This window comes from Ranitomeya imitator, chromosome 8 (genome assembly GCF_032444005.1).
Source record: "Ranitomeya imitator isolate aRanImi1 chromosome 8, aRanImi1.pri, whole genome shotgun sequence".
NCBI classification, from domain to species: domain Eukaryota; kingdom Metazoa; phylum Chordata; class Amphibia; order Anura; family Dendrobatidae; genus Ranitomeya; species Ranitomeya imitator.
Genome location: NC_091289.1, coordinates 5,619,044 through 5,633,397, shown reverse-complemented (window position 1 = coordinate 5,633,397; position 14,354 = coordinate 5,619,044). Strand labels below are relative to the sequence as shown.

Genomic DNA, 14,354 nt, shown 5'->3' with positions numbered 1-14,354 from the left:
CTAGCGAGCTGGATACTATGAATAATGGACACCTTTCAATTTTGGGAACACCCCTTACATTTTTTCTTTACAGTTCTTGGTAGGTACACTTTATTTACTGGAAAATCCTTCTATGCTACGGAACTACGTCTAATTTATGCAGATAGAGCTGTGCAGCAGGAAAAGTTTCATATTTCGTCATCTATAATATGTAATTATGATACCGGAGAGCACATTCAGTTCATCTGCCTGGTAAAGACACGAGTCGGATAAACTCTATAAATCTTTCAATCAATCTTCTCACGCAGTAGAGAACTTATAAAAGAACACAAGTCGGGAAGGAGCCGCAATTATTCTGCATAAATATCACCAGGACTAGAGGGGTTTATACTTCTTAGCATAATGACTGCGATACCGAACCTCCAAACCTTCATCCTTCAACATCACAATGTCTTGGGGACATCATTCTTTGCGCTGTTGTTGCTCTTACTGGAAAAATTGATGGAACCAGAATTCGAGTGTCCTTCAGACACAGCACTTGGCATCGCCTACAGTATGACATTTTTTGGGATTCCCACATTTGTCCTTTTTGTTCTAGGCTGTAAGTTTTCAGGTGGATGTTGTAAAGCACCAAACAGCTGTCCTGACATGGTGTACACCATTATACAAATCGTATACGGCCCCCTGCTGTGGTTCTTCATTTTATTAGCAGATGGACAATACGCTGAATGCTTTATGAGATCTTTGGCTGGAAAGAGCATAGGATCCAATGCAAAGGCAATAAGTCAGGTAACAAAATTTATTTATTTACAAAATACATGATAACATACTGTCTGTAGTCAGCACTAGGGGGAGCTCACTGCATACAAGATATACATTATAATATTCTGTCTTCAGCCACCACTAGCGGGAGCTCACTGCATACATGATATTCATGATAATATTCTGTCTGGAGTAACCACAAGGGGGAGCTCCCTGTATACAGAGATACATGATAAGATCCTGTCTGCAGTCACCACTAGGGGGAGCTCCCTGTATACAGAGATACATGATAAGATTCTGTCTGCAGTCACCACTAGGGGGAGCTCCCTGTATACAGAGATACATGATAAGATCCTGTCTGCAGTCACCACTAGGGGGAGCTCCCTGTATACAGAGATACATGATAAGATCCTGTCTGCAGTCACCACTAGGGGGAGCTCCCTGTATACAGAGATACATGATAAGATTCTGTCTGCAGTCACCACTAGGGGGAGCTCCCTGTATAAAGAGATACATGATAAGATCCTGTCTGCAGTCACCACTAGGGGGAGCTCCCTGTATACAGAGATACATGATAAGATCCTGTCTGCAGTCACCACTAGGGGGAGCTCCCTGTATACAGAGATACATGATAAGATCCTGTCTGCAGTCACCACTAGGGGGAGCTCCCTGTATACAGAGATACAGGATAAGATCCTGTCTGCAGCCACCACTAGGGGGAGCTCCCTGTATACAGAGATACATGATAAGATCCTGTCTGCAGCCACCACTAGGGGGAGCTCCCTGTATACAGAGACACGTGATAAGATCCTGTCTGCAGCCACCACTAGGGGGAGCTCCCTGTATACAGACATACATGCTAAGATCCTGTCTGCAGTTACCACTAGGGGGAGCTCCCTGTATACAGAGATACATGATAAGATCCTGTCTGCAGCCACCACTAGGGGGAGCTCCCTGTATACAGAGACACATGATAAGATCCTGTCTGCAGCCACCACTAGGGGGAGCTCCCTGTATACTATATATACATTCATGAGAAAATCTAAGTGCATTCTTTTTGAATACCATGGTTTTGCTTAATAAGCCAAAGTAAAAAAAATCTGGTCCTTAGGTCTTAAAATTGGGTAAATACAATCTCCAATAAACATATGGGAAATTACACCACGTAATTATTTACTTTTCACAAACTAGGCCAAATCACAGAAGTAGTTTGTGAAATATTACGTCTGCTCCATGGGCCAATAGCTTTTAAATATACTGTACCTTTAGCAGTAATAACTTGAAAACAAATAATTTCTGTATGACTCTCATCATCATGGAGGAATTTCAGTGCACTTTACAATGCTGCTAAAGTTCATTGTGCTTTGTAGGACTTAGTTTCTGCATTATTTTTTTAGCTGGATCACTGCAGCTCCCTGATTCTTTCCTATTCAGCCTTTCTGATGTAGATCGGCCTCTCGGGATCATTGTCCTGTTGCATGATCCTGTTGCAGCCAAGTTTAAGGTTTTTTTATAGACGGCCTCAACTGTGACCCTAAAATACTTTGGTATAAAGAGAACTTGCGGTTTCCTTTTCACTAAATGCGGTGAAGGGCAAGATGGTCAGACTTATTCAATTTGGTCTCGTCTATCCTAAGGACATTGCTCAAGAAGTCTTCTTGTCTGCACACTTTAGCTGGGCTGCCATGTTCTTTTTGAGAGATAAGTGTCCTTCTCCTGATAACCCTTCCAGAGAAGTCACTGCTTGTTCAGTCTTTTCTTTAATTGCACTGTCATATACTTGAACACACTAACCAAGGCCTTTAGAGTCTGAGCTTTAGAGCTTGGGTTTATTGCAATCCCTCTCAGTATTGATCTTGGGATGAATTTTCTACGCCATCCACTCATGGGTGTTTTGTCAACCGTTATAAATGATTTCCACTGGTGAATAATCACTCACTGTAGATTGATGGAGAACAAATTGTTTGGAAACGGTCTCATAACCGTTCCCATGTCTATTGGTAGCTACAATTGGTTCTCTAAGATCATTGCAAAAACTCCCAGACTCGTATTGTTAAGTATGCAAAGCAAAATACCACTCCATGATAATTGCACTCAAAAAACGAGAAATAAAGGAGTTTTTTTAATGTACAAAAATATCAAAAATTCTTTATTGACACAATCAAGTTAAAATAGAAAAATATAAAAATGCAAAAATGTGTAAGGAAGATGAGGTTACACTCAGTATACTATGCAATTACAAAACCGCGGTCAGTACACAGAACATTAAACATTAATGGGCAAGATGAGCCCCCACGGATTAATCAGTGAGAAGATGCCCACAGCGGTAAGGACATGAGCTGAGGCTCCATATAATCCTCTTTATAACTCATGAGGACAAGGTCAACATAAATAATCCATCCCATATAATTAGTACATATATGATCCTGTCATAGGCCAATTCAGTTTAAAGGGAACCTGTCAGCAGTTTGTTGGGCTACCAGCTAAAAATATCATATAATTTAGTGTCACCTATGCATCAAAAAACTACTTTTTTGAGTTCTCTAAGATTATTATCTAAGATGTCTTATCTTTCATCCGGATTAATGGTAGAAGGAGAGAAAACTCCACATCCCAAGTCTTGGTGTATAAAAACCTCTAAATTGTATTCCATTTCGATTAAAAGAACAGTATATTGTATTATTATTACGTATACTCTCTAGAAAGCAGCTGATGCATTTCTGGAGTGTAGCCGGCCTTAGTCATAGTGAATATTAAAAAGACAAAACGAAAAGCAACTTAAAGCCCTTAATAGCCTATCTACTGCAATAGAATAGCTATGACAATTGGAAGCAGGTATGTAACAAACATTGCACCGACCAAAAATGATAAAGCCTCATTCACATGTCAGCACCGGGCATCAGCATCTGCCAAAACCAGAAATAGAGCCAACAAGGAGAGCACCTGCTGTGTCCTAGGGACGCTCCTGGCCCCAGCAAACACCAACGAAAAACTGACCAAAAACACTGATGTGGGAACAACAGCTTAAATATCCAAATTACTATGAAAAGGAAAAAGGCTATAACCAAGGGTAATAGAGTTACTATATATCTTTGTTTACCACATAAAAAAACCTTCAGCACTGACCATGTTGTAATGGTTTATTTTTTCTCCATTTATTGTAGGGATTTACACTCATGTGTAGACACTCACTTAGGCCCCTTTCGCACGTCAGTGTCTCCGGTAAGTGTAGTGACAGTTTTCTCACGTACCGGAGACGCTGACACAAATGAATGGGTCTATGCACATGTCAGCGTGTTTTCACGGACCGCGTGTCCGCGTGCAAACATGGAGACGTGTCCATTTTTACCCAGACACACGGCCCGCCAAGTGACCCGCACACGGAGAACAGTGTACACTCTCCTCCATGCGCACAGATGGCCCGCGGGGCGAAGCAACGCTACAGTAAGCCGGCTGTTCCCCTGCATGTGGTGCTTAAGCCGGCTCTCATTTATTGTCCCCTGCTGTGACTGAGGTGACTGTGTGCTAAGCCCACAGCTGCCCAGAAAAGGCGCATCTATTAGATACGCCAATTCAGGAGCTTTGCCTGGTTCTTCTCACTGCCCTGTAGCAGTGGCAATTGGGTTCATGATGGATTAATGTCACCTTCCTATTGTAAGGTGACATTAAGCCGGCTTAGTAATGGAGAGGTGTCAATAAGACGCCTATCCATTATTAATTCCATAGTTGTTAAAGGGTTAATAAAACACAACACAGTAAGAAAAAAGCATTTTTATGAAATAAAACACTTAACACAGTTTTTCCATCTTTATTCTTCTGCCATTCCAAGCAAAGCCCTCGATCTCCTGGAAAAAAGTCAAAATAAAAAATATATATACCCTATATACCCATACCTGTCCGCCATACAGTCATGTCCCACGCCGTAATCCATATCTGGGGGCATTTACATTTTACAACCAGGAGCGCTGCTAATGTGACCGCTCCTGGCTGTAAACTACTGGGGAATGAATGAAATGCTGGGAGTGGAATTCAAATGAACTCTTCAAAGGGGGAAAATCAGCTGGCATTTTCCCAGGCTGAAGAGCAGCCCGCACCTGTGAGTTTTGCTGGGTTGGTTGTAAAATATAGGGGGGACCCCACGTCGGGTTTTCTTTCATCCCTTCTCCCCGGCTTGTGCTCATCGCCGGCCGAGCAGGGGAGAACAGATGACAGCTGGTTTCAGCACCACAAGCAGGGGACAGCGCTTAGGCTACGTTCAGACTAGCGTTGTGCTAGTGTGCGTCGGGTTAGCGTCGGGCGACGCAGCGGCGACGCATGCGTCATGCGCCCCTATGTTTAACATGGGGGACGCATGCGTTTTTGTTTGTTGCGTTGTGCGATGCATGTGTCTTTTTTGCCGCAAGCGTCGGACCAAGAAAACGCAACAAGTTGCATTTTTCTTGCGTCCGATTTTCGGCAAAAAACGACGCACGCATCGCAAAACGCAGCGTTTTTGCATGCGTTTTGCCGCGTTTTTGCGTGCGTTGCATCGCCGACGCAGCGGCGCACAACACTAGTCTGAACGTAGCCTTACTGTAGCGCTGCTTCCCAGCCTCCGTCCGTGTGGTCCTAATGCGGCACATGGCTGCCGCATGTGTGCCACATGAATGTACCATGTGAGCACACGGACACGGATAACTCCGGTACCGTGTTCTCCGGTACCGGAATTATCTGGACATGTGAAATCGGCCTTTGAGATCATGCCCTGAAATCTTTTGTTATATCTGTGACAGTTTCACTAGTCACAGGACGAACATCAGCACTTTGTCCCAAGACTATTTTCCATATTTCAAAGTAAAACTTGGTGATCATGATAAGTCTTGGGCCAGTCACAAGGTGTGAGCAGTGTGAGCTTACGAAAGTGGATGAAGGGACCACGTGATAAGATGCCTATTGGTGTACCTAGGATTTGGCGAGACTCAAGAGATCATTCCATTGACTGCTACATTTGTAAAGTTAAAACTTCAGGATATAACAAGAAAAACAAATCGAGCATCCTAGTCTACCATCAACTACACGTTCAGGACCTCATTCAGCTGAAATCCTAGTGCAGCTTTCCTTGAACTACCCTCCTTTCAAGAACAGCAATATGGTGAAGAACACAGTAACAGCAATGATGAAGATTTTGAGATTGAAAATGTCTTCGTTTGTAGGGGATTTGACCTTCAACAGTTGAACTTTTTGGTACAAGATATGGGACTACGGTAAAATGCTTCAGAACCCGTTGCATCAAGACTGCATAAGAAAAACTTGCTTGAAAAAGGAGTAAAGGCATCCTACTTTCCATCCAGGGAAAGTGCATGTCTGCATTATTTTAGAAGTGACAGTGGCTTTGTGTATCGCCATCATATACATGGTTTCATTGAGGAATTGGGAATTCCATTGTAGAATTCAACTGAAGGGCGACTGCTCATCGATATCTCAAAGCCAAGCTTAAAGTGTGTCCTGCTCCACTAGGGCAATTTATTTGGTGCAGTTCTAGTTGAATATTCAGCTTCTCTTTGGGAAAAATACATACACATAAAAAGAGTCATTGAGTTTTTGAAATGTCACAAACACAATTGGATCATATGTGCTGAGCTTAAAATGATATGCTTACTTCTAGGTCAGCGATGCCGATATACCATGCATCCTTTGTTTCTGTGCATGTGGGACACCGGAGCTCGTGAGAAGCATTGGATGGAGAGGAACTAGCCTCCAAGATCTGACTTGTTGACAGAACATTATATTCCCACCTCTGCACATGACACTCGGCCTCATGAAGCAATTGGTTAAAGCTTTGCCAGACTGTTTCAAGAGTTAATTTGCATATTTATACGTCATTGTGGCATCTCCTAGCTTGTCATGTGAAAAATAAAGGCCAGTGTGTTTGCTGGTCCTCAGATTCAGCCGCTCATCAAAGATGAACATTTCATTGGGATAACGTCAAAATTTCAAAACAATGCTTGGTTATCATTCAAAGACCCTGTCAAGGACTTTTTTTGGAAATACACATGCAAACAATTACACCAAATTGTCCGGAAACTCTTGGAGAGCTAAAAAATGCTTGGTTGCAACAGGATTATCAAGGTGCATTTTCTGCATAGCAATCTTGCTAACTCCCCAGAAAAAAACTGGTGCACTCAGTGATGAGCAAGGTGAATGATTCCACAAAGATTTGAAGGTTATGGATGGTCAGTATAAGGGTAGATTGGATATACGAGAGATTCTCCAAAAGTTGTTGTGATAGAGAAAAACTGGGGTCACTTTCGGACTCAGACGCCAAAAGTTAGTCAAAAACAAGGACAGATCTAAAGCAATGAAAATTGTGTTCCCCGGTAAATGTATGCACGTAACATTTCACTAATTCCAGTACAAATTCACGAATCCATGAAAACAGCAGAAGAAAAATAATAAATATGGACAGAAGTTTGCTTCTATATAATGACACAAAGAAAAAAGTTTTTAATAAATTGTTCATTAGACAATTTGATCAAATAAAATCCATTGTACACAAATACTGGTGCTTCTCACTAAATTAGAATATCATGAAAAAGTTAATTTATTTCCGTTCTTCAATACAAAAAGTGAAACTCATATATTATAGTTGTGCTCAAAAGTTTACATACCCCGGCAGAATTTTTGCTTTCTTGGACTTTTTTTCAGAGAATATGAATGATGACACCAAAACCTTTCCTCCACTTATGGTCAGTGGTTGGGTGAAGCCATTTATTGTCAAACTACTGTATTCTTTTTTGAAAAAAATGATCGAATAAAATGGATTTTGGGACGTACCAAGGAGAGGACGGTCACTTTGTGATATTTTACCCCCGACTTTATATAGAACACCACTAAAACATGGTCGGCCATGAAGGCCACATTGTTCAAATGCGGTAAACAAAGATGCATTGTCGGCATGAGGGCTGAGAAAAGACAGTCTGTGGATCTGCCAAATGGCGCATGTCATGGTATTGAATCTTTCATTAACTGCGACATGTGGTATATTGTATCAAATGAAAAAAAAATAGTGTTAAATGCATAGAGTGTACAATCAGAAATCTTAAAAAGAGAATTGATTAAATATTTTTTCTTTTTCATACAAATTTGCATTTGTAAGCTGTTGGGTTTGTTCACACTTGGGTGTATTTGGTCAGGTTTTTGATGGCGTTTGTGTCTCCAGGGCACAGAGCAGGTGCTCGCTCTGCTCCACTCCTGGTTTTGGCACGCAGACGCTGAAGCAGAGTGCTGGCCATGTGCTGACACGTGAATGAGGCCTTAGGCTATGTTCACACGTTCCCTTTTTGCTGCTTTTTTTTAATGCAAATGAAAATCTGCTTTTTACAGTATCAGCAAAAGCTGTGAGATTTCAGATATCATGCACACACTTGTTTTGTTTCTTGACTGAATTGGAAAATTGCATTCAGTTAAAAGAAAAAAAGATTTTGGTACCACGTTAGCCAGTTGAAAAAAAAAGATTGATTTTCTCAATGGGAGAAACAAAATAATAATCTTGTAGTTATGAGGCCTTTTAATGGCTGACAAAAATAAAATAAGTGATGTAACACTGCAGCTTTCACTGATGTCTCTTCACAATATAACAAAGTATCTGCATCAAGCATAGATTTGTATGGGTGCGCGTGATCAAACCATTGGATGCTCTCGCAGCATGATGCAACTGTTTTCTTATGTCAAAACGGCCTTAAAAAAAAGAACGAAAATCTGAACTGCCCCATAGAATGACACTGGTCCCAGTGGTATCTGGACATCACATAGCACTCGGCCGTGTTATACAGATGAAACCAGACATTACCATCCACTATATATAAAGACACATCTGCAGGTTTTTCTCAATAAACCTTTCTCGTTTTGGGTTAATTAGGATTACTGTAATTATTAATATTTGCCAAATGCCAGAATAATGAGAGAGAGAGGTATAGTTTTAAGGCATTTTTATTACTGCAAAGTAAAAAATGTACATCCATTTCATTAGTATTTGGTGCCATTGCCCTTACACTGAATGATTTGGGTTAGACGTTTGGGATCTCCTTCCACAAGCTTCTCACAATAGTTGGTGGGAATTTGGGCCCATTACTCCTGACAACTGATCCCGGTCTGTAGGTCGCCTTGCTCTCACCGGCATTTTCAGCTTTGCTCATACATTTTCACTAGGATTGACATCGGGGCTTTGTGATGGCCGCTCCAAAACACTGACTTTGTTATCCTGAAGCCACTTTGTTACCATTTTTGCAGTATGCTTCAGGTCATTGTCCATTTGGAAGACCCATTTCCACCCAAGCTTTAACTTCCTATCTGATGTCTTGAGATGTTGCTTCAGTATTGCCACAATCTTATTTACTCATGATGCCATCTATTTTGTGAAGTGCACCAGTCCCTGCTGCAGCAAAACAATCCAACAACATAGTGCTGCCTCCCCCGTGTTTCACAGTAGGGATGGTGTTTTTAGGCTTCCAAGCTTCTCCCTTTTTCCTCCAAACGTAACGATGGTCCTTATGCCCAAAAAGTAAATTTTAGTTTCATCAGAACACAGGACATGTCTTCAAAAATTAAGGTCTTTGTTCCTGCAGGCATTTGCAAACATTAATCTGGATTTTTATGTTTCTTTTGGAGTAATAGCTTCTTCCTGACAGAATGGCCTGTCAGCCCATGTTGATACATTGCTCGTTTCACTGTGGATAGTGACACAATCTTACCAGCTTCCGCCATCATCTTCACAAGGTCTTTTGCTTTAGTTCTTGGGTTGATATAAACATGTCAGACCAAAGCACGTTCATCTCTGGGACACAGAACCCATCTCCTCCCTGAGCAGTATGATGGCTGGACATTCCCATCTTGTTTGTACTTGCATATAATTGTTTGTACAGATGAACGAGTCACCTTCAGGTATATTCAAATTGTACCCAAGGAAGAGCCAGACTTGTGCAAGTCCACAATTCTCTTCCTGGTATCTTGGCTGGTTTATTGAGACTTTCCCATGAAGCTACAAAAAAAGCAGTGTGTTTCAGGTGTGCATCAAAATACATCCACAAGTGTGTCTCTAATTAACTCAGATGTTGCCAAAGAACAGAAGCTTCCAAACACATGACATCATCACATGGGCAGTCCAGAATGGTGTAAAAGCATAGTAATCTTAGTGTATGTGAACGTTTGACTTTGCAGTAAGTAATAAAACTGCCTTAAAACATTCTCTCTCATTATTCTGGCATTTGGCAAATTTTAATATTTATGGTAATACTAATTGACCCAAAATGGGAAAGGTTTATTCTGATTTCATGTCAGATATTGAGAAAAACCTGCAGATGCGTCTTTATATATTGTGTATGTTTAACTTCAAAGTCTGACTATTTTAATGTCCTACCAATGCATGAAAACAAAAAATGCCTGACCAATGCAATTTCACCCTGCTGTTTTTACATTTGCAATTGTGTAGCGTTTCATGAAATTTGTTGTTCAGAATAGTCACTATTTTTTCAGACATAAAAACTTTTTCCACTAAATAATTAATGTTTTCACATATATCTTGCATTGCTGGACTAACACCTTGCATTGCTCATGCTTGTGTGGTGGAAGCAAAGCTGAACATTTGGATCCTGAAAAACGCAGCAAGAGAACAATGCAAAAACGCAGTGAGAAAAGTATTAAAAAAAAAAGCCAGAAAAACTTGCTTTTTGTCTGAAGTGTTTTTACTACCAAGATATCAGATTTTGGCTGCAGAAAAAAAAGCAGCAAAAAAAAGTAATATCTGAACATAGCTTCATAGAGATTTGTGGGCGGTTAAATGTTTGTTGCATACGTGCTTCCAATTGTCATCATCATGATTTACTTGCGCTGCGCCTGCACAGAAGATCGATGAAGACTCTGCTTATAAAAGGGCGGATAAGGTTCACATAGCGCATGTGCGGGATTACGGCGCCACAACTGCTATTATAATGAAGTCAGGAGGCAGAGATCTGCTCCAGGCACTGCACGCCCCAGAGCCTGGAAGAAATCATTAACATAAAACATTAAAACTGCTTGTCTCAGCATCTAGACTGCCGCTATGAGGCATACAGGTAAGACTGGTTTATCCATTCTATTACTTGTATGCCCATAGTAACACATTACAAGCGTCCAGGGGGTGACAGATTCCCTTTAAAGATGTAATCCACTACCCTGATTCAGTTACTGGTTTTGCCATAAATGCTTAAGGTAATGCCCCTACATAACTCCATAAAACATTTCTGCCAGGTTTCATGTTGTTTTATGCCTTTTTGCTCGGTTGTCATGAAGATCACTCTCCCTGCACCTCTCCCACTCCTCCCAGAGTCACACACAACCCCAGCACCACCTCCTGTACAGGAAACTGCAGGAAATAGAAGTCATGCACAAAGCACCATTACACCGAGCCTGACAATGCAGATTATCCCATACCCCCTCACTGACATGGATGATGGGATAGATATAAAAATAATTAGAATTGAGAGTCCTCAGTGGTTGATACCTTTTAATGGCTAACTGAAAAGATGGTAATAAATTGCAGCTTTCGAGACTACACAGGTCTCTTCATCAGGCAAAGACTAAAAGAAATTCTGGAGAATCACATATTTATGCACAACACATCACATCTATGGATTATATGTGAATCCTTAGAATTCAAAGAGGATGTACTTAGTTTTTCTCATGACTGTACGTTGCAGTCTTCACTACATGAGTATGCAGCAGGTTTCTTAGCTCTCCTTAGTGGTTGTTTACCCAGAATTTATTCTTCTACCCGTATATCTTTGTAGTGTGTTTGGAGCTTTGTCTTAGATAGAGCTCTGACTACCATATTGAGGCATAAAAACAATCCGTCAGCCCTTAAACATGACAATGTGGTAAACCGTGGTAATTCAGGGTTCCGGATACATTATTGGGTGTCTGCTACTTTCCACTTTCCCAAAAATATTGACATGGATGCATTTCTTTTCTACAGATGATTGGGGTTGGTGTCACATCATTGATGATTCTGCTGTCTCTCTGGCTGGAAAACTGTTGTTGCGGCATCTCAACATTTTACTATCGTAAGAAATATGAAGCAAAAATGCTGGAAGACATTGAGGGAGCGCTAAGATCCAAAGCACAGACAATGCAAAACGGTATTGTACAAGACTATGTGCAAATGGTCCCAGATGATCAATTCAGCCCAGACCAAGCAACATGGTTCGAGAAGCTGGAAAATATCATATATAGAGAGAAAAACAAGATGGAGGGAAAGTTCCAATACAATTTAATAATCTCAGAGGAGGAAAAAAATCAAGCAGCAAAAGACCGTGAAGCGGAAAAAGCAAAAGAACAAGCAGCAAATCTAGCAGAAAAACAACGTGTGGATGAGCAAGCAGCAGAGCTAGAAAGAGCAGCAGCAGAGCAAGCAAGACAAGAAGCAGCAGAGTCCTCAACAGAAGAAGCAAATAAATGTGGAGCAGAAGGACCTAACAATATTCCAGAGGTGCAGGACAATAACAGTAATGGAGAGCAAATGACCTTGAAGAGGTTATCCATTTCCCTGACTCCACTAATAGTTTTACCATAAATGCTTAAGGATAATGCCCCTAAATAACCCAATACACTTTTTCTGCTACGTTTCATGTTGTTTTATGCCTTTATGCTTCATTTCCTGTGTCCTGGCACCAGCTATATTGTCATAGCGTTCACTTCTTCATAATTCTCAGCTCACTTACTACATCATTTCTTATGCTGGGTTTCAAGGCAACAGTGAACACAGACTTGAAACTCCACCTGCACCTCTCCCACTCCTCCCCAGAGACACACACAGCCCCAGCACCACCTCCTGTACAGGAAACTGCAGGGAATAGAAGTAATGGCCCTGATAATAAAGATTAATCTATACTCCGCAGGGAATAGACGTAATGCACAAAGCACCATTACACCAGCACTGATAAAGATTAATCTATACTCCGCAGGAAATAGACGTAATGCACAAAGCACCATTACACCAGCCCTGATAAAAATGAATCCATACTCCACAGGGAATAGACGTAATGCACAAAGCACCATTACACCAGCACTGATAAAGATGAATCTATACTCCGCAGGAAATAGACGTAATGCACAAAGCACCATTACACCAGCCCTGATAATAAAGATTAATCTATACTCCGCAGGGAATAGACGTAATGCACAAAACACCATTAAACCAGCCCTGATAAAAATGAATCCATACTCCGCAGGGAATAGACATAATGCACAAAGCACCATTACACCAGCCCTGATAAAAATGAATCCATACTCCGCAGGGAATAGACATAATGCACAAAGCACCATTACACCAGCCCTGATAAAGATGAATCTATACTCCGCAGGGAACAGACTGTTGTGAATTCTTTGTCCAAGCTCCCTCCTGTGGTCGAGAGTGGTACTTCGGCTGGTTCTGTCTATGAGCTTCCTTTGGTGGATGAGAGTGGTACTGCGGCTTCTGAGTTTCCTTCCTCAGGTGATGAGGTTAAGTCGTTAGGTGCTGCTCTATTTAACTCCACCTGGTGCTTTGATCCTGGCCTCCAGTCAATGTTCTAGTATTGGTCTTGCTTCCTCCTGGATCGTTCCTGTGGCCTGTCTATCCTGCATAAGCTAGGTTTTGCTTGTGTTATTTTTGCTTGCTATTTTTTCTGTCCAGCTTGCTTTATTGGTTTTTCTTGCTTGCTGGAAGCTCTGAGACGCAGAGGGAGCACCTCCGTACCGTTAGTCGGTGCGGAGGGTCTTTTTGACCCTCTGCGTGGTTGTTTGTAGGTTTTTGTGTTGACCGCAAAGCTATCTTTCCTATCCTCCGTCTATTCAGTAAGTCAGGCCTCACTTTGCTAAATCTATTTCATCTCTGTGTTTGTATTTTCATCTTACTCACAGTCATTATATGTGGGGGGCTGCCTTTTCCTTTGGGGAATTTCTCTGAGGCAAGGTAGGCTTATTTTTCTATCTTCAGGGCTAGTTAGTTTCTCAGGCTGTGCCGAGTTGCATAGGGAGCGTTAGGCGCAATCCACGGCTACCTCTAGTGTGGTGTGTTAGGATTAGGGATTGCGGTCAGCAGAGTTCCCACGTCTCAGAGCTCGTCCTTTGTTTTTGGTAATTGTCAGGTCACTTTGTGTGCTCTGAACTTCAATGTCCATTGTGGTTCTGAATTACCTGTTCATAACAGTACTGGAGGCCCAAAGTACTAATGCTTCTCAATAGAGGGAAAAGAGAAGTTCTGAGACCATTTTTTTTTTTCTTTGCACTGTCTTCTGGCTTTCTTTTCCCCTTTACATCAGGGTGGTTCAGAACACATGGACATTCAAGGTCTGTTCTCTTTGATGGATAATCTCGCTATAAATGTACAGAATATTCAAGATTTAGTGGTTCAGAATCCTATGTTAGAACCTAAGATTCCCATTCCTGAGTTATTTTCTGGAGATAGAGCAAAGTTTTTGAATTTTAAAAATAATTGTAAACTATTTCTGGCTTTGAAACCCCGCTCTTCTGGTGACCCAGTACAACAAGTTAAGATCATTATTTCTTATTTACGTGGCGACCCTCAAGACTGGGCATTTTCCCTTGCGCCAGGAGATCCT

General features: G+C 41.4%; 1 protein-coding gene across 1 annotated transcript; it reads left to right on the top strand.

Moving 5' to 3' along the window:
• The first annotated feature begins 215 nt into the window (after positions 1-215).
• LOC138647086 (uncharacterized) lies at positions 216-13,905 on the top strand. Its single transcript, XM_069735903.1, has 2 exons — positions 216-768; positions 11,729-13,905. The coding sequence occupies exons 1-2, from the start codon at positions 382-384 to the stop codon at positions 12,323-12,325; spliced, it is 984 nt and encodes a 327-aa protein (XP_069592004.1). The 5' UTR covers positions 216-381; the 3' UTR covers positions 12,326-13,905.
• The last annotated feature ends 449 nt before the right edge of the window (positions 13,906-14,354 follow it).

Coding starts and splice junctions, on each gene's coding strand:
- LOC138647086 (XM_069735903.1), top strand. CDS start 382: ATGACTGCGATACCGAACCTCCAAACCTTCATCCTTCAACATCACAAT. Junction 769..11,728: donor ATGCAAAGGCAATAAGTCAG/GTAACAAAATTT, acceptor TCTTTTCTACAG/ATGATTGGGGTTGGTGTCAC.